Source organism: Vipera berus, assembly GCF_964194415.1.
Source record: "Vipera berus genome assembly, chromosome: 2".
In the NCBI taxonomy this organism is placed as follows: Eukaryota; Metazoa; Chordata; class Lepidosauria; order Squamata; family Viperidae; genus Vipera; species Vipera berus.
The window spans coordinates 126,681,483-126,708,820 of NC_138203.1; the positions used below are offsets into that span (position 1 = coordinate 126,681,483).

Sequence of the window (27,338 nt, forward strand, 5' to 3'; positions counted from 1 at the left end):
ACTAGCATATCTAGAATTTGAGAAGAGATGCGAAAAGCTCTTTGGAACAGCAAAAATCACAATAATTTGGTTTGTGTCATTAACCCGCTGATGTTGCTGTCTTGTTTGAATACTCTGGTATTTGGCAGGTAAACTGATGGGAGGAAGATAGCCACCAACTTTTACATTTGCAGATCAGTGTTTTTTTAAACTGTAGAACGAAACCCAAGCTTTAATATAACTGGATGTTAACGGTAGAATTTGTCTGGCCTTGTATGCCAATCTACCATTGGCAAAAGAATGCTAATGAACAACTGTCTGCAAGGAGTTTAAATCTTTCCATTCCCCACCATCCAGTCACAGCTGAAGAAGCTACTTGGGTGCGAAGTGAAACTGTAATATATATGTATACAAAACGTTAGCAGTAAGTTAAAACCGTTATTCCATTTATTCCTGTGAGGTAAACAAATCTGACAGGAGAACACGTGGGAACTTTGACAGCTGTCAAAGTTCCCCGCCAGGGTGCAGGCGCAGCCACTGACAGCTCGCGGCTGTCAAAACACCAAGCCATGCGGAAATAAGAACTATCAAGAGAAGACGGCGATGATTGGCTCGGCTAGACGCGGCGCCAAAAGAAACGATCCTGATTGGATCTCACTGACAGCTGCTGGCTATAAAAGCCGGACAAGTTATTCTGTTTTTGCCTTGTTCTAAATAAAGTCCTAGTTCAGTAACCGGTCGTCCCGAGTGGTCCTTCGGCTACTTCACTGGCGACGAAGGTGGGATCGCTCCTGAGCTGAAGTCACGGCCGAGGAAGAGAGTTCCCGGCCAGAGCTGTCACTGGAAGTTTTAACTTCCGAACGGAGCGAGACCAGGACCGGACGACATGGCCAACTTCGGGCGTGTGAGGGAATTCAATACCCGCCATCCGGAGAGATGGCAGTCACACCTGGGGCAAGTCGAGGGGTTCCTCCTCGTCAGCAAAATCACCGACGACAGAGCAAAGGCCGCCGCCCTCCTGTACATCAGCGGGCCCCCGGTATATGACGCTGCCGTTGGGCTGTTCAGCCCGGTACCCATCACAGAAGTCTCCTACGCGGACCTGGTCGACCAACTCAACAAACATTATATGCCGCCCCGCTCGGAGCTGTATTGGCGAGTACAATTCGCCCAGAAGAAGCAGCGACCAGACGAGCCCGCAAACGACTTCATCGCCGGGGTCAGGCATGCCGCGCGTAACTGCTGCTTCCCCGACTTGGAAGACCACTTCAGGGACCAAGTGGTGATAGGTTTGAGGGACGAGCGTCTCCAGAAAAAACTGACATCAAAACCAGACATGAGCCTAGCCGAACTGACCCGAGAGATAATGGCCTATGAATATAACCACAAGAAAAAACCGACCACTGCAACACCAGAAGGTCCAGCAACCGTATACTACGAGAACGCAACCCTCAGCGACAGCGACGAGTCAGTGGACTTCACAGACGGTGAGGCCCTTCAGCGCAGGATGGAGCGTCGACAACAGCGGAGAAGCGACACGTAAGATCGCCAAAGAGCCAGAAACCCCCCGCCACCACGACACGAGCAACGGGCCACCTGCGCCAGCTGCGGGGGCAACCATGCCCGGGGAAGCTGCCGGTTCTGGAACGCAATGCCACAATTGTGGAAAAACCGGCCACATCAAACCAGTGTGCCGAAGCCGGCCCCGCGACAACGTGCATGATCTGGAGGCCAACCCCCCAGGTAGGCCAACCGCCCAGGCCAACAAGGGAGGAGCGCCAGGAATCTTAGTGGGAACAATAGATAAGGTGCATAGCCTAAGTCCAAAAGTAAGGATCAGGGTAAAAATTCAGGGGGTCACCTGCCCCATGGAGGTGGACTCCGGGTCAGCAGTCTCCTTAATATCGTTCAAAACGTATCAGGAGATCTGCCAGCGAAGCAATAGGGAAATTCCCCTTAAAAAAACCCAGGTCCATCTAGCAGATTTCCAAAAAAACCCCATTCCTCTAAAAGGGAAAGCTAAGGTCGATGTAGAATACAAAAATTTCAAGGGACCCCTGGAAGTCTTAGTGACTCCAGGGAACCGCACCAACCTAATCGGGCTGAACTGGTTCAGCCCTCTGGGCATCGCCATTACTGGGGTAAACACAGTAGAAGCCTCTAGCCTCGAAGCCGTCTGCAACAAGTATGCAGACGTCTTTGATGGCACACTAGGGAAATACACTGGCCCTCCCATCTCCTTAAAATTAAATCCAACCATCCAGCCCATAAAGATAAGAGCTAGGAGGGTTCCCTTTGCCCTCAAAGAAAAAATGGAGAACGAGCTAGAACGCCTCGTAGGACTAGGGGTGCTGGAACCTACAGAAGGGGGAAGTTGGGAGACCCCAATAGTCACCCCAGTTAAACCTAATGGGGAAATTAGATTATGTGCAGACTATAAAGCGACCCTTAACCTAGCCCTCAGCCCCCACGCTTACCCGGTGCCAGCGGTGAGGGACGTCTTTGCTTCCATCCGCTCCGGCGCCATTTTCGCAAAACTTGATCTGACGCAGGCGTACTTGCAACTGCCTGTCACAAATGACACCGTGGAAGCTCAAACAATTGTCACCCACCGCGGTGCCTTTAAAGTGAAAAGACTCCAATTTGGCATATCGGCAGCCCCGGGTATCTTCCAAGGTATCATGGAGAAAACCTTAAAAGGGATACCCGGGGTCTGCCCCTATTTCGACGATGTTCTCATCGCCGGGGAAAACGAAGCAAACTTAGCTGACAGACTGTCAGCTGTGCTGAGCCGACTCAGAGAAGCCGGTCTCAAACTAAAGCGGGAAAAGTGCTCCATCGGAGTCACTTCCACAGAATTCCTAGGGTACAAAATAGACGCCCAAGGCATCCACCCCACCACAGAAAAACTAAAGGCTATTCAGACAGCCCCCAGTCCAAAGAATAAACAAGAGCTCCAAGCCTTTTTGGGGTTATTAAACTTCTACCATGCTTTCCTTCCCCACAAAGCCACTATAGCAGAGCCTCTCCACAGGCTCCTAGACAAGGGAACTGCCTGGTCCTGGACCAAAACACATGAAAATAGCTTCCAGTCATTAAAAAATATTATCTGTAACAGTTCAACAGTCACCCTCTTTAGAGAAGACACACCGGTATGCATCGCTTGCGACGCATCTCCCTATGGAATTGGGGCAGTATTAAGTCATCTTTACGAGGATGGCACCCAAAGACCCATAGCCTTTTATTCACGCACCCTGTCAAAAGCTGAAAGGAACTACGCGCAAATCGATAGAGAGGCACTAGCAATAGTCGCAGGGGTAAAAAAGTTCCATGACTGTCTCTATGGGAGACCCTTTACCATATTCACGAATCACAAACCCCTACTAGGAATTTTCACTTGGGATAAAACAACCCCGCAGATTCTGTCACCAAGAATACTGCGTTGGTCCACCTTCTTATCAGCATATTCATACAAATTAATACATAAGCCAGGGAAAGAATTAGGGCACGCAGACTGCCTCAGCAGACTACCAATCCAAGGCAAGGACCCTGACCCAGCCCCGGCAGGGCAGATCCTAGCAATATCCCAACTTCCTGACTGCCCCCTCTCCGCTAAAATTATAGCTAAAAATTCAGCTAAGGACAAAATACTCAGCAGAATCCTCAGATGGACAACCACAGGATGGCCAGCAAAAAATCCACACCCTCAATTCCAGCCATACTATAACAGGAAAAACGAAATATCTTCACACCGGGGATGCCTTTTGTGGGGAAACAGGGTAGTAATACCTGACAAAAACATAGCACAAACATTAGACACCTTACACGAAGAGCATCCTGGCATAGTTAAAATGAAGGCTCTGGCCAGAAGTTATGTCTGGTGGCCTGGCATTGATAAAGAAATAGAAAAATATGTGGGAGGGTGCTACACATGTCAGGCAACACGAAGCGAGCCACCCCAAGCCCCAATTCATAAATGGGAAACTACAAAAAACCCATGGTCACGTATACATTTAGATTTCGCAGGACCAATCCAAGGGCAAAGTTTCCTAATAATAGTGGACAGCTATTCAAAATGGTTAGAAGTAATTCCCCTTAGGAAAACCACTTCAGGGGCCACCATACAAGCCCTTAGAAAAATATTCGCCACCCACGGCCTCCCAGACACCATGGTCTCAGACAACGGACCTCAATTCACCTCTCGTGAATTTCAGATGTTCGCTATGAAGAACTGTATTAGACTAGTCACGTCTGCACCGTTCCACCCATCGACGAACAGGATGGCCAAAATTATGGTGCGCTCCACTAAAGAAGCCTTAAAAAAGTTCGTAAAGGGGAACTGGCAGCGTCGACTCAGCCAGTTCCTAATGTCACAACATACAACTCCCTGCACGACAACCGGCAAGACACCAGCAGAGCTAAGATTTATTTTTTATTTTATTTATTTATTTTAATCCCATTTATATGCCGCCCTTCTCCGAAGACTCCAGACACTTACACCACGGAGCCAGATCACCCCCCCCCACCTCGAACATTTAAGCCTGGGCAAATGATCTGGGCACGATCATACACAGCCAAACAAAAATGGGTCCAAGGGACAGTGTTACAACAAACGGGACCCATTTCCTACCTAATACACACACCTACTGAAGGCAATCTACGACGGCACATTGATCAGCTCAGGCCAAGACAACCACAACACCACCCAGACCCTCACCCACAGGACCACCAAAACCCACCCCCTGGAGACATATTGCCGATACCAAATCAAGGGGAGGAGGATCAAGAGGACTTGCCTCTACCGGAGCCAGACATCATACCACCCCCAAGGCATTCAAACAGGAACAGAAGAGCCCCTACATATTTGAAAGACTACCAATGGGCCGGCTCCAACAACCAACAAGAGGGAGGAAACACTCCAGGGGAGGGGTAAGGGGTGTAATATATATGTATACAAAATGTTAGCAGTAAGTTAAAACCGTTATTCCATTTATTCCTGTGAGGTAAACAAATCTGACAGGAGAACACGCGGGAACTTTGACAGCTGTCAAAGTTCCCCGCCAGGGCGCAGGCGCAGCCACTGACAGCTCGCGGCTGTCAAAACACCAAGCCATGCGGAAATAAGAACTATCAGGAGAAGACGGCGATGATTGGCTCGGCTAGACGCGGCGCCAAAAGAAACGATCCTGATTGGATCTCACTAACAGCTGCCGGCTATAAAAGCCGGACAAGTTATTCTGTTTTTGCCTTGTTCTAAATAAAGTCCTAGTTCAGTAACCGGTCGTCCCGAGTGGTCCTTCGGCTACTTCAGAAACGTCTTCAAAGAAAAACAAGAAATTCCACTTGCCTCATGAAAAAGCATCTTTGGGATAACCATGACCTGGATGAGTGGGAATCTCCATAGATATTTACCATTGGCCAATCTGCTCTACCATAAGAATGATTGGTAGCCAGTTCAATTACTTTGGAATAATGAAGGATGAAAGAAAATAAAGCATAAAACAGAGAAAGGCATAATGCACAATGCTCATTTTATTGAAGCAGTTTTTGAAGATTTCTTTCCCTCTTTTCCACCCAGAAACCATTTAAAAATCATTGTTTGTGTGCAAACAAACTCATTCTTCCCAATATATGGAATGCAGGCATAGAATCAAACTGTTCAGTGTGGTTATGTAAGGAATAATATCATTTTCATCACAGGAGAAGGAAGAGAAATGCAGGATCATCAATCTCAGAGCCGGCAGCCACTGGTCCATTTTGACAGATTTTTTCCTTTGCAGTACTTTTTCCAGGCAACCCTTAAGAAAGGAATAAGAATAAAAATAAGCATAATTCATATCTTTATAGATCACATATGTGGTGATTTTTTTTAAGCGTTTCAGATGATGTAATTCTACTTGGAGAGATTCAGGAAACGTCTCCGTGAGCTAGTGGCAACTATCACTCATTCGTCCTTCCTGTTCATTGACTAATAAAGTTCTTTTTTTAGTTGTTTAAATGAATCTCCTTTCCTCCAGATTGAAATAATTGTTTTAGCTAACATAGTCCCGACTTTCTATTTTTCTCAATAAAGCTTACATGCCACTAATGTCCAGTAGATATTCTGGACTCTCTTTAGAACAGCACACAGAGAGTACTTTTTATATAATTCAGATTATTGACCACATAACATTTGTATTCTTTGGTTCTAGATACTCAGCTTAAAAGTTTTCCATTTAATGATCTGCTGCTGTGCCCCCCCCCTTTACTATTCTTTCTATGACTGGAGGCTTCACAAATGATCTCTCCTTGCTTCTCACAAAATTAGGTTCTTTACCCACCAGTTTTCTGATACTACGCAGCTCATCCATGGAATTAGAATCCTGCTGTTCAAAAGGCCCTCTGCCTAAGTCTTCTGCTGCCTGCTTCAGCTCGGCACTAAACCCTAGACTTTTTAACAGCTGACAGGCACGGAAGTGGAAAATTGATGTAAAATGACTGGGAAGGAATAATCCAGCTATAAGCAGCATCCATAGCCCCGTCTTAAATTGTGCCTCAGGCTACTTTAAAACCAGGAATCAAAAGAGTGCTAAACCGATATTTTACAGCAATCAGAATGCCAGTATAGCAATAAAAATACAATCTGTAATATTCAGAAAGTATATTTCACTGCCAATGCTAAAAAGGCTTACAATAGTCTAGAGAAAGTAATTTAATTTCATGACTACAAGTTCAGTTGCTACCCAATGTTACAAATGGAAGATGATAATGAGAGATTGACTCACCAGGCATCCATCCTAAGGGGATCACGCACAATTCTCTTAGCACAAACAATATCATCTGCGATGTCATCCTTTGTGAAAGCTGCCGAAAGAGGCAAATTAGAATTTATCCAACTCCAGATGCTTCAAAAGTATTTCCAAAGATTTGCACAAACTTATGATTTAAAGCAGATTCTTACCAAATGTCCTTTAGGACAGCATTAGTTATATACCATGTGCAATACATTCATATCATTAGCAGTGTAAGCTACTATTTACACAGCTGGTGTAAACCATGAAATACCTTTTCTCCTGCTCTAACCACGTAGAGCAGGGGTGTCAAACTGCCGGCCCATGGGCCGGACGTGTCATCCAAAAGCTGCACCCACCCCATTGCCGGCAATGGCAAAACTGTCCCAATACGTTCGACATGTCTGATGTACAGTAACAATTTTGAAAAGTGTAGATTACTAGGAGTTTGTTTTCGCTTTGGAGCTGAAGGTGGATATGAAGATCTCCTGAGAGTATTATTGCATTCTTGGAAAGGAGCAAAAGAGGAACTCTCTCACTTAAATCCTAAGTTCTGACAAAGGGCAGAAAACACTGGATTGGGTTCCTTCACTGGGTGAGATGAAATTGCTGCCTTTAAGTGGTTCCTCTGGAAAGATATTGACTAATTACAGTAAAGCTACGATCATGTCACTCTCTTTTCATGGCACGTGGAGAGCCAGTTCAGTCTAGTGGTTAAGATTCTAGGCTACAAACCAGGAGACTGTGAGTTCTAGTCTCACTTTGGAATTGAAAGTTGGTAGGGTGACTTTGGGCCACTCATTTCCTCTCAGCCCAACTCACTTCACAGAGTTAAGTTGTTTTAAAGAAAATAGGAAAAGAAAGAAGGAATATTTGGTAAGTACCCAAACTTGAGTTGTTTATAAAAATAATAAAAATGAAAAAATATTTAGGAAGCTGAAGAGAGTCTTTTGCTTTTTAGGTAATACTGTGGTGGATGTTCTACAGGCAGAAAGCAAGGTACATCTATGTGAAGGAATTTAGAGTAGTTGTGACAGGTTGGGTAACAGGACACTAAATAGAAGAAGGCTAAGAGGACAACAGAAAGCTAGATATAGTGGCTAGATATTATCACTGTGGACCCAGGCAGGAACTCAAAACAATTTTCATAGACTGTTGATGAGTCAATATCAATCCTGACCATAATAATAACAGAATTTTGGAAGCCCGTTACACTAGGTGTCTTACCACTGCAAGGCTTATTGCAGCCATTGGCTGTACGACCCTGGTAATTGTTGCACCACCAACGGCTGTTTATCTGGAAAATCCCATAGTGGCGATTGCCATCCGAGTTTCGAGGCCCCAGAGCTTGGCTGTTGAATCTGCTCACATAATAAGCCATACAGATCCCTGGAAAAAAGCAAATGGGGAATGGGCTATAAAAGGTCTGTACTGTAATTGAAAAGGCTATCCTATTTTTTTAAAAAGAGCATTTATAACACAATGCTTAACTATCTTCTCATTCTTCCCTCAAGGAAGGACCCAAGAAATCCAATACATTTTGAAAACCTTCAGGGAACTTGGAATAAATCTGACTCTTGTCTCCAAGATATTCCCGGAGTTCTTAATTGCACATAAAGCCACCTCTCCTTTCTTTTCTCTCCCTAATTCCAGTCTTCCTGGCAGTGGCGTAGCGTGGGGGGTGCAGGGGGGGCCGGCCGCACCGGGCGCAACATCTGGGGGGGGCGCGCTCACATTCGGGAGGGATGGAAGACGCGCCGAAGTGCCCTTCGCGCAGCTGGAGTCCCGCGGGGGGGATCCGGGGCTGAGGCGCACTCGGGGAAGCAGCAACTCACAACCAGCTACTCTTGGGGGACGGAGGCACAAAGCCGGCCAGACATGGCTCGGAGCCATCCCAGACCACAGCTGCACTTCCACCTTTCCCAGGGCGGCCCCCGCAGACGGAGCGCAGTGCAGGGCACCAGCATGCCCCACTGCCAGAGAAGCGCCCGCCGGTGCGGCCCCGACTCCCTCACCCCGCGGCAGGTGGCAGCGGCGTAGCGGGGCTTGCGAAAAGCGGGGCGGTCGGCAGCAGCTGCTCCCGGCGCCGGGCAAGGGCAAGCAGGGCAAGGTCGCTCCTGCTCAAAAGCCAGAGTTCAGCGGCTGGCGAGGCGCTCGCGCGGGGCTCTCCCGGGGCTGGCGGGCCGAACGGGGACCGGCCTCCCCCTCTCCGCGCTAGAGCAGCCCCCGCGGTGGCGGCCCGGCGCACGTGGCTGAGGGGGCGGCGGTGGCGGGAGGGGGGTCAGAGGAGCGAGCCGAGCTCTCCCGGGGCAGCAGGTGCGGGCTGGTGCGGCTCCAGGCTCGGCCGCAGCTCCGGCCAAGGGCTGCCAAGCTCACGGGGCGTCGTGCCGGCCCCCTCCCTCACTCCCCGCGCCCGGATGCGCCCCCGGCGGAAGCCCCGGCCAGCCGCGGTGCATGCCTGAGCGAGACGGGCAGCTGCGCTGGCGGGTCCCGCTCTCTTCCAGGCATCAGAGGTAAGAAAGGGACGGCGGCGCCCCCAGCCGCCCCCCCCGCCGGCTCCGAAGCGGAGGCTCCGCTGCGCCGCCCGCCTCCTGGCACGGCCTCGGGTCCCGGCGCTTCTGCCGCACGTGAGGGAGGGGATGCCGGACCTTCCCCCTTTTCCCGGGGGAGGCGTGGGTGGGGGGTGCGGCGGACGCCCAGGATGCGGGGCTCCCTGCGGCAGACTCGAGTGCTAAAATCCACGGGTTAGGGGGCGCAAATTACTTTCCTTGCCCCGGGTGCTGACAACCCACGCTACGCCACTGCTTCCTGGGAGGAGGTACTTTTTATTGTGCATTTTATATGTAGAAAATCTTCTGTGATGGCCCCTTCAATCGTATACTTAATTTAAATGATTTAGTGGAATTTGAAAAACCTTATCTTTGAGAGGATGTTTATCCTGGCAGGGATAACCCTTTATGCTTAAGTAAATAAATAAAATATTGTAAATAAAATATTGACTAAGCCATAACTGTAAGCAGACAGCACAGAGACCAAGGTGGTATAACCACACCCCTGTTCTGCAATTGTCCCAATCAGGCAACAAACTCACCTTAATAAAATCAAGGTTATTAGTGCTGGGAGAAGCGTGAGCTTTCCCTAATCATTTGAGATGGGAAGAAAGCATATCTTCTCATTCTAAGAACATTCAAAAGATTCATTGGGAAAGTTGGCTGAACTCATTCTTGAAAGATCTGCCCATTTTGGATCCCCCTTGTAAACCTGGATCTTGCTCAGGTGGAGTGAAAAAGAGAGTAAACTCACAGTTGCCCAAGGCATAGCCGTAATATCCATCCAGGCCATTTCGTTTCAGAATTGAAGCCAGTTCACATTTGGTGTATACTTTGGCTTCATTGGCCACAATGAAGAGGAAGAGGAGGGCGAGCACTAGTGCCTTCATTGCTACGGCTCCTTGGAGGACGATGTCTGACTTCTCCAAGGCGGCTATGGGATTTTATAGTCACAGCATGAGAAACTGGCAGCTCTGGAGAAATGGTAAACAAAGTATGTAGCAATAATTCCCCCATCTGAGGTTAATATGGACTCATAAGCAGGGTATGCTGAGGGCAAAGATCAAAGAGGAGTAATAATTATCATTTTCAATTTTATCAGAAGCCAAAACCAACAAATAATGGACAGCGTTTTTAGCCCCTTGACAGTTGATGGATCAATGAGCAAGTGGTAGTTTCAACTGTGTGATTGAAGTTCCAAAATTTTATTTGTTTTACATGTGATGTATGTGAAAGAGGCACTTTTGGGGGGCTTTTATTATGTGGTGACTCTTGCCTTCTTGACTTTTCAGACCTCCATCCCATTGACATTCCTCTGTCTCTGGGGAACTCAACGTTTAGTTGAGATTTCTACTTCTTTGTGTCAATACTATTCTGGTTTCAGTGTATATATTTTTGTCTGATGAAGTTTGTGGAGTAATTGAAATAACCCAGTGAATTGTTACTTTATTTCTTAGTTTTATTGCTGTTATACCCTTTTTATGTATCATCAAGTCCTAACTCTCTGTGACCAAGTAGATTTTTCTCCATCATGATCTGAAATTGCTGAATTCTGCAACTGGATTCTGTAACTTATTCATGGTATGGGCCACTGAAGTAAACTTCATATTGCTGGCCCTGGAAGACTACTCAGAATCTACATGTAATCCAGAAGTAGACAGCACAGGCAGGGATGGGCATAAGCCAGTTCAGTTGCCATATTTGGTTTTTATCTGCAAGAGCCCTTTGTAGTCATAGGACTACCTCATCTGCAGGACTACCTCATCTCCAATTTTGTCTGTCTACCTCAGTGGTCCCCAACTCCTGGGCCACTGTCCACTATCAGGCTGTGGCCTGTTCAGAACCGGGCCATGTGAGCAATTCTTAAGAATGAAATATTCTTAATTTGGACTTTACTTTTACTGTTTGGACTGTTGTGTGTTTTGAAAAATAGATTATTTAGAATCTAGTTATGTTGCACTTCAGTCTTTAAATAATTAACCTAGTATATACATAACAGTATATGATGTTTTCCATGGTGAGCTTAACATCAATAACAACATTTATTAAAAAGGCTAAAATATTTTTGGTGGTATTATCTGTACATTAAAATTTTGTTTAGTCACAATCTTTCACTTTTCACATTCTGGACAAGCATTGGTCACGTATCCTAGTAAAAGATGTTACATATGTGCATAAGTGTAGTCAGTAGCATATGCCTTTTTAAAAATATCAAACATGCAAAGAAAAAAAAGAAATCCAAAATATCTGTATTACATCCAGAAATGCCAACTTTGCAACCAATATTTCTCATCCATGACTATGGCACCCTAAGGATACCTTAATACATGCAAATGCTTATCTGGGATCAGTAACACCGCAGGGATTGCTTTTTCCTTCCAGTAACAGATTGCTGGGAAATACCAAACATGGTCTTCAGAATTCCAATGTTTGTTACAAATTTTCCTGGATGTGGTTGGAAAGAGGCTGTTTGGCACCAGAGACCACTGCCACGAGGAACACAGCTCTGTGTGGGAGCTCAGCACGGGCCGTGGCGTGTCAACTGCGGGGAGGGGAATCCCCACGGCGGCTGTGAGGAGGGGAATCCCCATGGCGTGTGGCTCTGAGCCGCAGGGATGGGGGTGCAAAGGATGGGCCGCGACGCCGTAGGAAGACATTGGCATCGCTCCCAGTGACAGCACCTATGAGTTCCGGCATCTTTTTTTTTTTTTTTAGAAAAAAAGCACTGGTTTTAAGTCTCTGGATCTAATGTCCTAACATTGTTAGCTCAAATAAGCATGAATTGCAATTGTTGCTGGTATCTACAAGCTCTCTGGGCAGATACACTTCCTTCAGATTTTGCAGTTGATCCTCATTCATTGCCTCTTTATGAACAAATCACCCACCCAAATCAAAGTACATTACCGTGTACTTTGTAATGGTCACTCACTGGTGCAGTCAACCCACATGCCTTCCGTCACTCATGCTTTCCTGATCTTATCCCACCATGAAATTGTTAACAGTGGTACTTCAGGATAGCATTCCTGCTGCACTGAGATTAATTTCATGTCTCCAACCCTCATTTCCACGTATTAAAATGAACAGAAACATTCTTCCATACAAATTGAAGGGTCCTGGAACAAAGGGAAATTACTTAGTCTAACTGCTGCTTTCTTGCTTTTTGTAATCAGCTTTTGCACCAGAGAAATCTCATGGAAGCTTGGGAAACATGTACATAGATGTGATAGACTGAAGGAGGGAATAAGGGAGTGTACAGAAATGATTGATGTCTTCTTTATGATGTAATGGCTCTGTTGTCTGATTTTCATCGGCTAACAAAGTTTATAAAGCAATGCTACCAACTTTCTAAGACGTGGCACTTCTGGACATAACTCTGCCAGCGTTCCAGATTGTTGGCCACCCAGCTGCTTAATTTGATCAAGTAAAGTCCTGCTTGATCAAGAAGTTTCCGCTTGGGTTATCTGATTAGATTGATATGGTACCTCAGGTTTAAGTTAGGGACTGGGACCTTACAAAATCTTTCTGCTTATATCAATAAATGTATGATTCCCCTCAATAGACTGCATGCTACACATTAGCTTTCTATCAGCTAAACGACCTCTCCCTTTTTTCTCATCGTTAATGATAAGGATGTGCAGAGTATCTCTTGAGCTAACAAGAGCTTGCACAGAAAAAGAGGATACTGAGAGTAGTCAAGTTTACACAGCAACCACACAGATACACTGAGGTGTGTAAAAAAAGTTTTACTTGTGGAATAATACAATAGCACAGTCCAAGAAAAATCAGTCCAGGTCATACACGAGTAAAGAGATGATAGCAAATAACAATAGTCCAAGGATTATCCTATACCACAGGTCGGCAACCTGTGGCTCCGGAGCCGCATGCGGCTCTTTAAGCCGTCTCCTGCGGCTCCCAGTCGCCTGGTGCACGCGCACCTCTCCGAACGGGCAGTGGTGCGCGCGCACCTCTCCAAATGGAGAGTGGTACCTCTCATTTAGAGAGGTGCGCGCGCACCTCCACCCAAACAGGCAGTGGCGCCATGTTTGGAAAGGTGCCGCGGCCCGTTTGCAGGCTGCTGTCTTCCTCCGAAGGCGGTAGCTTTGCAAACGGGCCACAGCAGCTTTCCGAACGAGCAGCACCACTGCCCGTTCAGGCGGAGGTGCACGCGCACCTCTCCAAACCTTTGGAGAGCTGTGCGCGCACCTCCACCTGAACGGACAATGGCGCCGCATTTGGAAAGCTGCCAGATCCCCCGCAACCTCCAGGTGAAAATCCTCCATTTTCCCTCTCACAGCCCTCCCTTAAAAATTCCGTTCCCGGCGAGGCCCCGGGCTTTTAAAAGCTGCCGGGGCCCGGCCTCTGTAGGCGAGGACCAGCTTCCTGGCTCGCTCCCTCTCTTTTCCGCAGGCATTATTTGCTCAAAAGTGTTTAAGTTTATTGCTCAAATGATGTTTCTAATTAGCGCTTCGGACCATAAATCCGAGTGGCTTGTTTTCCAACTGATTTATTATTTACCAGAGCATCGACCTCAGATGGGGAGAGAGGGATGGGGAAGCCTCAAACCGAGAGAACAGTGGGGATCCATCCACTCGAGGCCTGCGAATAGAAAGGAGGCTGGCGCCGAGCTAAAGCTGCCAACCTGCGCCTTCTCCCTGGCAGGGTTGTTGGGAAGACCGGCCCCTCGAGCGTAACTCGGCTCTGGGACACAGCCACTGGGAAACCGAGTTGGGGGACCTCTAAGTATCAGGCGCGACCAGCGGAGACGCGGCTGCGGATGGGCTGGAGCACTCTCGGGTGTGGAGGCGAGGGCGCGGGGCCCTTGGCCGGAGTTGTTTCCTTGGCCTCTCCAGAAAGGCGCGGATTCCAAGAGAGGCAATCTAGCCTGCGCCAGGAGATGGGAGGTGTCGTCGATGAAGCCGTTTGCCTCCCGCCTTGTGCCCGAGCCCGTCCCAGTTCCAGGATTTCTACTCCTGGCCATATTAGATCTTCAACTGTACCTCGCCACCCAGGTCCCTCTATTTTTGAGGGAGGGGAGAGGGAGGAGAAACTTATTGTAAAAAAAAATAGAGGGAAAAGACTCAGCTGGAAGCAATTCCTGCTTTACAAAAGCCACTAGTGCCGAGAACTCCGTTCGGGCGGAGATGCGCGTGCACCTCTCCAAAGGGGAGAGCCGTCACCGCGCAGGTGCCTCTCATGTTTTTTGCGCATGTGCAAAATGTTTTTTTTGCATGCGCATGTGTGGACGCGCGCGCGCGCACTTTTTGCGGCTCCCACTTTTTTGTTTGTGTGATGGAACCGGTTCTGAGTGGCTCTTTTCCTTTTTCCGGTTGCCGACCCCTGTCCTATACAGAGTCTTCTTACCAGTTCATAAGTCAAAACACAGTTCTTCAGGTTTAGCAAACAGTAGCAAACCCACAAACCACAACAAGGCTCCACCAGAGCCTTGGTGGAGCAGTGGGCTAATGCCTCCTTAAGTAACACCAGCTGCCTGCAATTAGTGCAGGTTCACATCCCACCAGGCTCAAGGTTGACTCAGCCTTCCATCCTTCCGAGGTAGGTAAAATGAGGACCCAGATTGTTGGGGGCAATTAAGCTGACTTTGTAATAATGCCGCTTGGGGTGTGTGTGAAAGCCCTAATAAGCAGGCATATACATAGAATGAAGGCTACTGCTAAGCTTGTAAGCCGCCCTGAGTCTTCGGAGAAGGGCGGGATATAAATGGAATTTAAAAAAATAATAATTAGCAAGTAACAGCAAACGTAACAGAGAGAATAACAGAGAGAAAGAAGCTATGTTTCTAGCTCCCTCTTATGGCCGTTGGAAAAACAGCGTTGGCCAATCATCACACATTTAAAGTGATACAATACAGTTTCTATTACAACAATACAATCATTGTTGTTGTTGTTAGCTGCGAAGTCGTGTCTGACTCATCACGACCCTATGGACAATGTTCCTCCAGGCCTTCCTGTCCTCTACCATCTTCTGGAGTCCATTTAAGCTCACGCCTACTGCTTCAGTTACTCCATCCAGCCACCTCATTCTCTGTTGTCCCCTTCTTCTATTGCCCTCAACCTTTCCCAGCATTAGGCTCTTCTCCAGTGAGTCCTTCCTTCTCATTAGGTGGTGTTTGAGTTTTAGCTTCAGGATCTGGCCTTCTAAGGAGCAGTCAGGGTTGATCTCCTCTAGGACTGACCGGTTTGATCACCTTGCAGTCTAAGGGACTCGCAGGAGTCTTCTCCAGCACCATAGTTCAAAGGCCTCAATTCTTTGCCACTCAGCCTTTTTTATGGTCCAGATTTCACTGCCATACATTGCAACTGGGAAGACCATAGCCTTGACTATACGCATTTTTGTTGTCAGGGTGATGTCTCTGCTTTTTAGTGTGCTGTCTAGATTTGCCATGGCTTTCCTCCCGAGGAGCAAGCGTCTTTTAATTTCTTGGCTACACTCCCCATCTGCAGTGATCTTGGAGCCCAGGAAAATAAAATCTGTCACTACCTCCATTTCTTCCCCATCTATTTGCCAGGAATTGAGAGGGCCAGATGCCATGATCTTAGTTTTCTTAATGTTTAGTTTCAACCCAAGTTTTCCACTCTCCTTCTTCACCCGTAACAAGAGGCTCTTTAGTTCTTCTTCACTTTCTGCCATTAGAGTGGTATCATCTGCATATCTTAGGTTGTTGATATTTCTTCTGGCAATCTTAATTCCAACTTTTGATTCCTCTAACCCTGCCCTTCTCATGATGTGCTCTGCATATAAGTTAAATAGGCAGGGCGACAGTATACAGCCTTGCTGGACTCCTTTCCCAATTTTGAACCAATCAGTGCTTCCGTGTCCAGTTCTCACTGTTGCTTCTTGGCCCACATATAGGTTTCTCAACACCCATCTCTTTAAGAACTTGCCACAGTTTGTTATGATCAAAGGCTTTAGCATAGTCAATGAAGCAGAAGTAGATGTTTTTCTGGAACTCCCTAGCTTTCTCCATGATCCAGCGTATGTTGGCAATTTGATCTCTAGTTCCTCTGCCTCTTTGAAATCCTGCCTGTACTTCTGGTAGTTCTCGATCCACATACTGCTGGAGCCTAGCTTGTAGGATTTTAAGCATAACTTTACTAGCATGAGAAATGAGTGCAATGGTGCGGTAGTTTGAACATTCTTTGGCACTGCCTTTCTTTGGAATTGGAATGTGTTTACATTCCAATGTGATCTTTTCCAATCCTGTGGCCACTGTTGAGTTTTCCAAATTTGCTGGCAAATTGAGTGTAGCACTTTTACTGCATCGTCTTTTAAGATTTTGAATGGCTCAGCTGGAATACTGTCACCTCCACTAGCTTTGTTGTTGCTCAGCTTTTCTAAGGCCCACTTCACTTCACATTCTAGGATGTCTGGCTCGAGGTCAGTGACCACCTCATTGGGATTATCAGGGACATTAAGCTCATTCTTGTATAGTTCTTCTGTGTAATTTTGCCACCTCTTCTTAATCTCTTCTGCCTCTGATAGGTCCCTGCCATTTTGGTCCTTTATCATGCCCATTTTTGCATTAAACGTTCCCATCATGTCTCCAATTTTCTTGAAAAGATCTCTGGTCCTCCCTATTCTATTGTTTTCTTCTATTTCTTTGCACTGTTCATTTAAGAAGGCATTCTTATCTCTTCTAGCTATTCTTTGGAATTCTGCATTCAATTGGGTGTATCTTTCTTTTTCTCCCTTGCCTTTCACTTCCCTCCTTTCCTCAGCTATTTGCAAAGCTTCCTCAGACAGCCATTTTGCTTTCTTGCATTTCTTTTTCTTCGGGATGGTTTTAGTTGCTACCTGTTGTACAATGTTGTGAACCTCTGTCCATAGTTCTTCAGGCACTCTGTCTATCAGATCTAATTCCTTAAATCTATTTGTCACCTCTACTGTATATTCAGAAGGGACGCGGTGGCTCAGTGGGTTAGGACGCTGAGCTTGTCGATCAGAAGGTCGGCAGTTTGGCGGGTCGAATCCCGAGTGCCGCGTAACAGAGTGAGCTCCTGTTACTCGTCCCAGCTTCTGCCCACCTAGCAGTTTGAAAGCACGTAAAAATGCAAGTAGAAAAATAGGGACCACTCAGGTGGGAAGGTAACAGCGTTCCGTGCGCCTTTGGCGTCTAGTCATGCCGGCCACATGACCACGGAGACGTCCTCGGACAAACGCTGGCTCTTCGGCTATGAAACGGAGATGAGCACCGGCCCCTAGAGTCGGAAACGACTAGCATGCATGTGCGGGGGAACCTTTACCTTACCTTTACCTTACTGTATATTCAACAGGGATATAATTCATACCTGAGTGGCCTAGTGCTTTTTCCTACTATCTTCAGTTTAAGCCTAAACTTTGCAATGAGAAGCTCATGGTCTGAGCCATAGTCAGCTCCTGGTCTTGTTTTTACTGACTGTATAGAGCTTCTCCATCTTTGGCTCCAGGGCACATAGTCAATCTGATTTCTGTGTTGACCATCTGGTGATGTCCATGTGTAGAACCATCTCTTGGGTTGTTGGAAAAGAGAGTTTGCTATGACCATCGTATTCTCTTGACAAAATTCTATCAGCCTGTGCCCTGCTTCATTTTGTACTCCAAGGCCAAACTTGCCTGTTATTCTGGTTATCTTTTGGCTTCCTACTTTAGCATTCTAATCCCCCATGATGATTTTGTTGTTGTTGTTAGTTGCAAAGTCGTGTCCCACCCATCGCGACCCTATGGACAATGTTCCTCCAGGCCTTCCTGTCCTCTACCATCTTCTGGAGTCCAGTTAAGCTCATGCCTACTGCTTCAGTGACTCCATCCAGCCACCTCATTCTCTGTCGTCCCCTTCTTCTATTGCCCTCAATCTTTCCCAGTATTAGGCTCTTCTCCAGTGAGTCCTTCCTCCTCATTAGGTGGCCAAAGTATTTGAGTTTTAGCTTCAGGATCTGGCCTTCTAAAGAGCAGTCAGGGTTGATCTCCTCTAGGACTGACCGGTTTGATCGCCTTGCAGTCCAAGGGACTCGCAGGAGTCTTCTCCAGCACCATAGTTCAAAGGCCTCAATTCTTTTGCGCTCAGCCTTTCTTATGGTCCAACTTTCACTGCCATACATTGCAACTGGGAAGACCATAGCCTTGACTATACGCACTTTTGTTGACAGGGTGATGTCTCTGCTTTTTAGTGTGCTGTCTAGATTTGCCATGGCTTTCCTCCCTAGGAGCAAGCGTCTTTTAATTTCTTGACTACAGTCCCCATCTGCAGTGATCTTGGAGCCCAGGAAAATAAAATCTGTCACTACCTCCATTTCTTCCCCATCTATTTGCCAGGAATTAAGAGGGCCGGATGCCATGATCTTAGTTTTCTTAATGTTTAGTTTCAACCCAACTTTTGCACTCTCCTTCTTCACTCGCAACAAGAGACTCTTCAGTTCCTCTTCACTTTCTGCCATTAGAGTGGTATCATCTGCATATCTTAGGTTGTTGATATTTCTTCCAGCAATCTTAATTCCAACTTTTGATTCATCTAGCCCTGCCTTTCTCATGATGTGCTCTGCATATAAGTTAAATAGGCAAGGCGACAGTATACAGCCTTGCCGGACTCCTTTCCCAATTTTGAACCAATCAGTGGTTCCGTGTCCAGTTCTCACTGTTGCTTCTTGGCCCGCATATAGGTTTCTCAAGAGACAAATAAGATGTTCTGGTACTCCCATCTCTTTAAGAACTTGCCACAGTTTGTTATGATCCACACAATCAAAGGCTTTAGCATAGTCAATGAAGCAGAAGTAGATGTTTTTCTGGAACTCTCTAGCTTTTTCCATGATCCAGCGTATGTTGGCAATTTGATCTCTAGTTCCTCTGCCTCTTCGAAATCCTGCCTGTACTTCTGGTAGTTCTCGATCCACATACTGCTGGAGTCTAGCTTGTAGGATTTTAAGCATAACTTTACTAGCATGAGAAATGAGTGCAATGGTGCGATAGTTTGAACATTCTTTGGCACTGCCTTTCTTTGGAATTGGAATGTAAACTGATCTTTTCCAATCCTGTGGCCACTGTTGAGTTTTCCAAATTTGCTGGCAAATTGAGTGTAGCACTTTTACTGCATCGTCTTTTAAGATTTTGAATAGCTCAGCTGGAATACTGTCACCTCCACTAGCTTTGTTGTTGCTCAGCTTTTCTAAGGCCCACTTCACTTCACATTCTAGGATGTCTGGCTCGAGGTCAGTGACCACCTCATTGTGATTATCAGGGACGTTAAGCTCATTCTTGTATAGTTCTTCTGTGTAATTTTGCCATCTCTTCTTAATCTCTTCTGCCTCTGTTAGGTCCCTGCCATTTTGGTCCTTTATCATGCCCATTTTTGCATTGAACGTTCCCTTCATCTCTCCAATTTTCTTGAAAAGATCTCTGGTCCTCCCTATTCTATTGTTTTCTTCTATTTCTTTGCACTGTTCATTTAAGAAGTCATTCTTATCTCTTCTAGCTATTCTCTGGAATTCTGCATTCAATTGGGCGTATCTTTCTTTTTCTCCCTTGCCTTTTGCTTCCCTCCTTTCCTCAGCTATTTGCAAAGCTTCCTCAGACAGCCATTTTGCTTTCTTGCATTTCTTTTTCTTTGGGATGGTTTTGGTTGCTACCTCTTGTACAATGTTGCGAACCTCTGTCCATAGTTCTTCAGGCACTCTGTCTATCAGATCTAATTCCTTAAATCTATTTGTCACCTCTACTGTATATTCAACAGGGATATGATTTAATTCATACCTGACTGGCCTAGTGCTTTTCCCTACTTTCTTCAGTTTAAGCTTAAACTTTGCAACAAGAAGCTCATGGTCTGAGCCACAGTCAGCTCCTGGTCTTGTTTTTATTGACTGTATAGAGCTTCTCCATCTTTGGCTGCAGAGTACATAGTCAATCTGATTTCTGTGTTGACCGTCTGGTGATGTCCATGTGTAGAGCCGTCTCTTGGGTTGTTGGAAAAGGGTGTTTGCTATGACCATCGTATTCTCTTGACAAAATTCTATCAGCCTGTGCCCTGCTTCATTTTGTACTCCAAGGCCAAACTTGCCTGTTATTCCGGTTATCTTTTGGCTTCCTACTTTAGCATTCCAATCCCCCATGATGATAAGGACATCATTTTTTGGTGTTAGTTCTATAAGGTGCTGTAGGGCTTCATAGAACCGGTCAATTTCATCCTCTTCAGCACCGGTGGTTGGGGCATAGACTTGGACTACTGTGATATTGAATGGTTTGCCTTGGATTCGAACTGAGATCATTCTGTCATTTTGAGGATTGTATCCCAGTATTGCTTTTCCTACTCTTTTATTGACTATGAAGGCTACTCCATTTCTTCTGAGGGATTCTTGCCCGCAGTAGTATACCTGATGGTCATCTGAATTAAATTCACCCATTCCTGTCCATTTTAGTTCGCTGATACCTAAGATGTCAATGTTCACTCTTGTCATCTCTTGTTTGACCACGTCCAGCTTTCCTTGATTCATGGATCTTACATTCCAGGTTCCTATGGAGAAAAAATCTTTACAGCATCGGACTTTCCTTTCACTACCAGACATATCCACAGCTGAGCGTCCTTTCGGCTTTGGCCCAGTTGCTTCATTCTTTCTGGCGCTACTAGTACTAGCCCTCTGCTCTTCCCCAGTAGCATATTGGACACCTTCTGACCTGAGGGGCTCATCTTCCAGCGTCATATCGTTTTGCCTTTTGGTACTGTCCATAGGGTTTTCATGGCAAATATACTGGAGTGGGTTGCCATTTCCTTCTCCAGTGGATCACGTTTTGTCAGAACTCTCGGCTATGACCTGTCCATCTTGGGTAGCCCTGCACGGCATAGCTCATAGCTTCATTGAATTATGCAAGCCCCTTCACCACAACAAGGCAGTAATCCATGAAGGGGAATACAATCATAGTTTATATATATTGCCAACCCAACCAGTTAGGCCATAGTCATATACCTAACAGTTAATAAATATTCTACCAAGGTACATCCATCTACGTGTTCCATTCTTTCACCATAAATACATAACTTACATAATTTATGGGTGTCTCCTACCTCTGAAGTTATAGGTTACTTTTCTGATTTCAAAACCCCTGACAAAAGCCCTCAGTGCTCCTGAATTTCTGAGACACGGCCTTGGAGATCTTTGGGAACAAAATGGGCCTGCAAGTGGTTATGGGAAATTTTGACTGAAGACTTATCTAGTCCCTGCTGAAATAAAAAAACTGAATCCTCTTTATGCTGGATTCTTCAAATACTTTACTGCTTGGCCCTCAGTTCTTATTAAAATCCAGTGCGTCAATTCCCATTGAGTGAGATATACACAAAAGAGTGTGGATTCTTTCTGCTTGAAATTATTACAGACTGGGAGATTCTGTAGGCTGAGCCTTGCTTAGTATTCCCCAAGTTAGTCAGGATTTGCCATTAGCTTTTTGTGTCATCTGCTTCTTGAGGGCTTGTCCATATGTTTACTTTAACAGAGTATCCAGCAGCCTTCTCAACTTTCTGCATGTGCAGGTATCACAACTGGACCATGATATATTGTGTGTCCTGGAACTGAGGATGTACAAAGTAGACTAGATTTAGCAAACTAGCATATCTAGAATTTGAGAAGAGATGCGAAAAGCTCTTTGGAACAGCAAAAATCACAATAATTTGGTCTGTGTCATAAACCCGCTGATGTTGCTGTCTTGTTTGAATGCTCTGGTATTTGGCAGGTAAACTGATGGGAGGAAGATAGCCACCAACTTTTACATTTGCAGATCAGTTTTTTTTTAAACTGTAGAACGAAACCCAAGCTTTAATATAACTGGATGTTAACGGTAGAATTTGTCTGGCCTTGTACGCCAATCTACCATTGGCAAAAGAATGCTAATGAACAACTGTCTGCAAGGAGTTTAAATCTTTCCATTCCCCACCATCCAGTCACAGCTGAAGAAGCTGCTTGGGTGCGAAGTGAAACGTCTTCAAAGAAAAACAAGAAATTCCAGTTGCCTCATGAAAAAGCATCTTTGGGACAACCATGACCTGGATGAGTGGGAATCTCCATAGATATTTACCATTGGCCAATCTGCTCTACCATAAGAATGATTGGTAGCCAGTTCAATTACTTTGGCGTAATGAAGGATGAAAGAAAATAAAGCATAAAACAGAGAAAGGCATAATGCACAATGCTCATTTTATTGAAGCAGTTTTTGAAGATTTCTTTCCCTCTTTTCCACCCAGAAACCATTTAAAAATCATTGTTTGTGTGCAAACAAACTCATTCTTCCCAATATATGGAATGCAGGCATAGAATCAAACTGTTCAGTGTGGTTATGTAAGGAATAATATCATTTTCATCACAGGAGAAGGAAGAGAAATGCAGGATCATCAATCTCAGAGCCGGCAGCCACTGGTCCATTTTGACAGATTTTTTCCTTTGCAGTACTTTTTCCAGGCAACCCTTAAGAAAGGAATAAGAATAAAAATAAGCATAATTCATATCTTTATAGATCACATATGTGGTGATTTTTTTAAGCGTTTCAGATGATGTAATTCTACTTGGAGAGATTCAGGAAACGTCTCCGTGAGCTAGTGGCAACTATCACTCATTCGTCCTTCCTGTTCATTGACTAATAAAGTTCTTTTTTTAGTTGTTTAAATGAATCTCCTTTCCTCCAGATTGAAATAATTGTTTTAGCTAACATAGTCCCGACTTTCTATTTTTCTCAATAAAGCTTACATGCCACTAATGTCCAGTAGATATTCTGGACTCTCTTTAGAACAGCACACAGAGAGTACTTTTTATATAATTCAGATTATTGACCACATAACATTTGTATTCTTTGGTTCTAGATACTCAGCTTAAAAGTTTTCCATTTAATGATCTGCTGCTGTGCCCCCCTTTACTATTCTTTCTATGACTGGAGGCTTCACAAATGATCTCTCCTTGCTTCTCACAAAATTAGGTTCTTTACCCACCAGTTTTCTGATACTACACAGCTCATCCATGGAATTAGAATCCTGCTGTTCAAAAGGCCCTGTGCCTGATTCTTCTGCTGCCTGCTTCAGCTCGGCACTAAACCCTAGACTTTTTAACAGCTGACAGGCACGGAAGTGGAAAATTGATGTAAAATGATTGGGAAGGAATAATCCAGCTATAAGCAGCATCCATAGCCCCGTCTTAAATTGTGCCTCAGACTAATTTAAAACCAGGAATCAAAAGAGTGCTAAACCGATATTTTACAGCAATCAGAATGCCAGTATAGCAAAAAAAATTACAATCTGTAATATTCAGAAAGTATATTTCACTGCCAATGCTAAAAAGGCTTACAATAGTCTAGAGAAAGTAATTTAATTTCATGACTACAAGTTCAGTTGCTACCCAATGTTACAAATGGAAAGATGATAATGAGAGATTGACTCACCAGGCATTCATCCTTTGGGGATCACGCACAATTCTCTTAGCACAAACAATATCATCTGCGATGTCATCATTTGTGAAAGCTGCCGAAAGAGGCAAATTAGAATTTATCCAACTCCAGATGCTTCAAAAGTATTTCCAAAGATTTGCACAAACTTATGATTTAAAGCAGATCCTTTTTTTATTGAAAAGTTTTATAAAAGTTAGAATATTATCCCATCCCCAACCCACCCCTAAACCCCCCTCCCCCTCCCCCACTTCCCAAAGCTGATTACAGGGTTACAAATATAAAATAATCATAATCTAACTAACATTAACCAACTATATAAATAACCAAATACATAATGCACTTTAACCCGTCTATAACATAATTACAAACAATCTAAAAGTATCCAACTTATACTAATACAATAATAATACTGTATAATATATATATTATTATAACTAATGATAATAATAAAAAAGCTTAAGTTATAACAATCTAGAATTTACTCATAAGCTAAATGGAACTTTTTGGTCCCATATTTTTTCTGAATATAATCTATCCATCTTCTCCAAACCGAAATGTATCTTTCTTGTGAATGTTCCTTCAAGTAAGCAGAAATCTTACCCATTTCTGCTAAATTTGACACTTTAAGCGTCCATTCCTCTATAGTAAGGCAGGCAATCCTTCTTCCAATATTGCCCTACCAATAACCTCACAGCTGTTATCAAATTCAACATCAAGTTAATTTCTTTAGTATCACCATCTGTAATAACACCCAATAAAAATAATTGTGGGGTAAACTTTATCTTTCTCTTAAAAATCTTTGACTAATATTGACTAATTACAGTAAAGCTAGGATCATGTCACTCTCTTTTCATGGCACGTGGAGAGCCAGTTCAGTCTAGTGGTTAAGATTCTAGGCTACAAACCAGGAGACTGTGAGTTCTAGTCTCACTTTGGAATTGAAAGTTGGTAGGGTGACTTTGGGCCACTCATTTCCTCTCAGCCCAACTCACTTCACAGAGTTAAGTTGTTTTAAGGAAAATAGGAAAAGAAAGAAGGAATATTTGGTAAGTACCCAACCTTGAGTTGTTTATAAAAATAATAAAAATGAAAAAATCTTTAGGAAGCTGAAGAGAGTGTGAGATTGTTAATGTGAGGGGGACAGGGGGACTTATTACATATGAGTCTTTTGCTCTTCAGGTAATACTGTGGCTAAATATTATCACTGTGGACCCAGGCAGGAACTCAAAACAATTTTCATAGACTGTTGATGAGTCAATATCAATCCTGACCATAATAATAACAGAATTTTGGAAGCCCGTTACACTAGGTTTCTTACCACTGCAAGGCTTATTGCAGCCATTGGCTGTACGACCCTGGTAATTGTTGCACCACCAACGGCTGTTTATCTGGAAAATCCCATAGTCGCGACTGCCATCTGAGTTTCGAGGCCCCACAGTTCGGCTGTTGTATCTGCTCTCATAATAAGCCATACAGATCCCTGGAAAAAAACAAATGGGGAATGGGCTATAAAAGGTCTGTACTGTAAAGGAAAAGGCTATCCTAATTTTTTAAAAAGAGCATTTATAACACAATGCTTAACTATCTTCTCATTCTTCCCTCAAGGAAGGACCCAAGAAATCCAATACATTTTGAAAACTTTCAGGGAACTTGGAATAAATCTGACTCTTGTCTCCAAGATATTCCCGGAGTTCTTAATTGCACATAAAGCCACCTCTCCTTTCTTTTCTCTCCCTAATTCCAGTCTTCCTGGGAGGAGGTACTTTTTTATTGTGCATTTTATATGTAGAAAATCTTCTGTGATGGCCCCTTCAATCGTATACTGTATTTAAAGGATTTGGTGGAATTTGAAAGACTTTATCTTTGAGAGGATGTTTAACCTGGCAGGGATAACCCTTTATGCTTAAGTAAATACATAAAATATTGTAAATAAAATATTGACTAAGCCATAATTGTAAGCAGACAGCACAGAGACCAAGGTGGTATAACCACACCCCTGTTCTGCAATTGTCCCAATCAGGCAACAAACTCACCTTGATAAAATCAAGGTTTTACTGCTGGGAGAAGCGTGAGCTTTCCCTAATCATTTGAGATGGGAAGAAACCATATCTTCTCATTCTAAGAACATTCAAAACATTCATTGGGAAAGTTGGCTGAACTCATTCTTGAAAGATCTGCCCATTTTGGATCCCCCTTGTAAACCTGGATCTTGCTCAGGTGGAGTGAAAAAGAGAGTAAACTCACAGTTGCCCAAGGCATAGCCGTAATATCCATCCAGGCCATTTCGTTTCAGAATTGAAGCCAGTTCACATTTGGTGTATACTTTGGCTTCATTGGCCACAATGAAGAGGAAGAGGAGGGCGAGCACTAGTGCCTTCATTGCTGCAGCTCCTTGGAGGACGATGTCTGACTTCTCCAAGACGGCTATGGGATTTTATAGTCACAGCATGAGAAACTGGCAGCTCTGGAAAGATGGTAAACAAAGTATGTAGCAATATTTCCCCCATCTGAGGTTAATATGGACTGATAAGCAGGGTGTGCTGAGGGCAAAGATCAAAGAGAAATAATAATTATCATTTTCAATTTTATCAGAAGCCAAAACCAACAAATAATGGACAGCATCTGTCAAGTTGATGGATCAATGAGCAAGTGGTAGTTTCAACTGTGTGATTGTAGTTCCAAAATTTTATTTGTTTTAGATGTGACGTATGTGAAAGAGGCACTTTTGGGGGGCTTTTATTATGTGGTGACTGTTGCCTTCTTGACTTTTCAGACCTCCATCCCATTGACATTCCTCTGTCTCTGGGGAACTCAACGTTTAGTTGAGATTTCTACTTCTTTGTGTCAATACTATTCTGGTTTCAGCGTATATATTTTTGTCTGATGAAGTTTGTGGAGTAATTGAAATAACCCAGTCATTTCCTCTCAGCCCAACTCACTTCACAGAGTTAAGTTGTTTTAAGGAAAATAGGAAAAGAAAGAAGGAATATTTGGTAAGTATCCAACCTTGAGTTGTTTATAAAAATAATAAAAATGAAAAAAATCTTTAGGAAGCTGAAGAGAGTGTGAGATTGTTAATGTGAGGGGGACAGGGGGACTTATTACATATGAGTCTTTTGCTCTTCAGGTAATACTGTGTCGATGTTCTGCAGGCGGAAAGCAGGGTACATCTGTGTGAAGGAATTTAGAGTAGTTGTGACAGGTTGGGTAACAGGACACTAAATAGAAGAAGGCTAAGAGGCCAACAGAAAGCTAGATATAGTGGCTAGATATTATCACTGTGGACCCAGGCAGGAACTCAAAACAATTTTCATAGACTGTTCAGTGAAGTGTTATTTTATTTCTTAGTTTTATTGCTGTTATACCCTTTTTTATATGTATCATCAAGTCTTAATTCTCTGTGACCAAGTAGATTTTTCTCCATCATGATCTGAAATTGCTGAATTCTGCAACTGGATTCTGTAACTTATTCATGGTATGGGCCACTGAAGTGAACTTCATATAGCCTGCCCTGGAAGACTACTCAGAACCTACATGTAATCCAGAAGTAGACAGCACAGGCAGGGATGGGCTTAAGTCAATTCAGTTGCCATATTTGGTTTTTATCTGCAAGAGCCCTTCGTAGTCATAGGAC

General features: G+C 44.5%; 2 protein-coding genes across 2 annotated transcripts; both read right to left on the reverse strand.

The window, feature by feature from the left end:
• Positions 1-5,710: 5,710 nt before the first annotated feature.
• Positions 5,711-10,188, reverse strand: LOC308660952 (lysozyme C, milk isozyme-like; the record flags this gene model as incomplete). The annotated part of the gene is made up of 4 exons (XM_081315599.1): positions 5,711-5,777; positions 6,744-6,822; positions 7,977-8,138; positions 10,053-10,188. 4 exons carry the CDS (start codon positions 10,186-10,188, stop codon positions 5,711-5,713), a joined length of 444 nt encoding a protein of 147 aa, XP_081171725.1.
• Positions 10,189-22,625: 12,437 nt separating this feature from the next.
• LOC308661774 (lysozyme C, milk isozyme-like) lies at positions 22,626-26,142 on the reverse strand. Its single transcript, XM_081316954.1, has 4 exons — positions 25,949-26,142; positions 25,023-25,184; positions 23,699-23,777; positions 22,626-22,734 (listed from the first exon to the last, which is right to left on the reverse strand). Exons 1-4 carry the CDS (start codon positions 26,082-26,084, stop codon positions 22,668-22,670), a joined length of 444 nt encoding a protein of 147 aa, XP_081173080.1. The 5' UTR covers positions 26,085-26,142; the 3' UTR covers positions 22,626-22,667.
• Between the last annotated feature and the right edge of the window lie 1,196 nt (positions 26,143-27,338).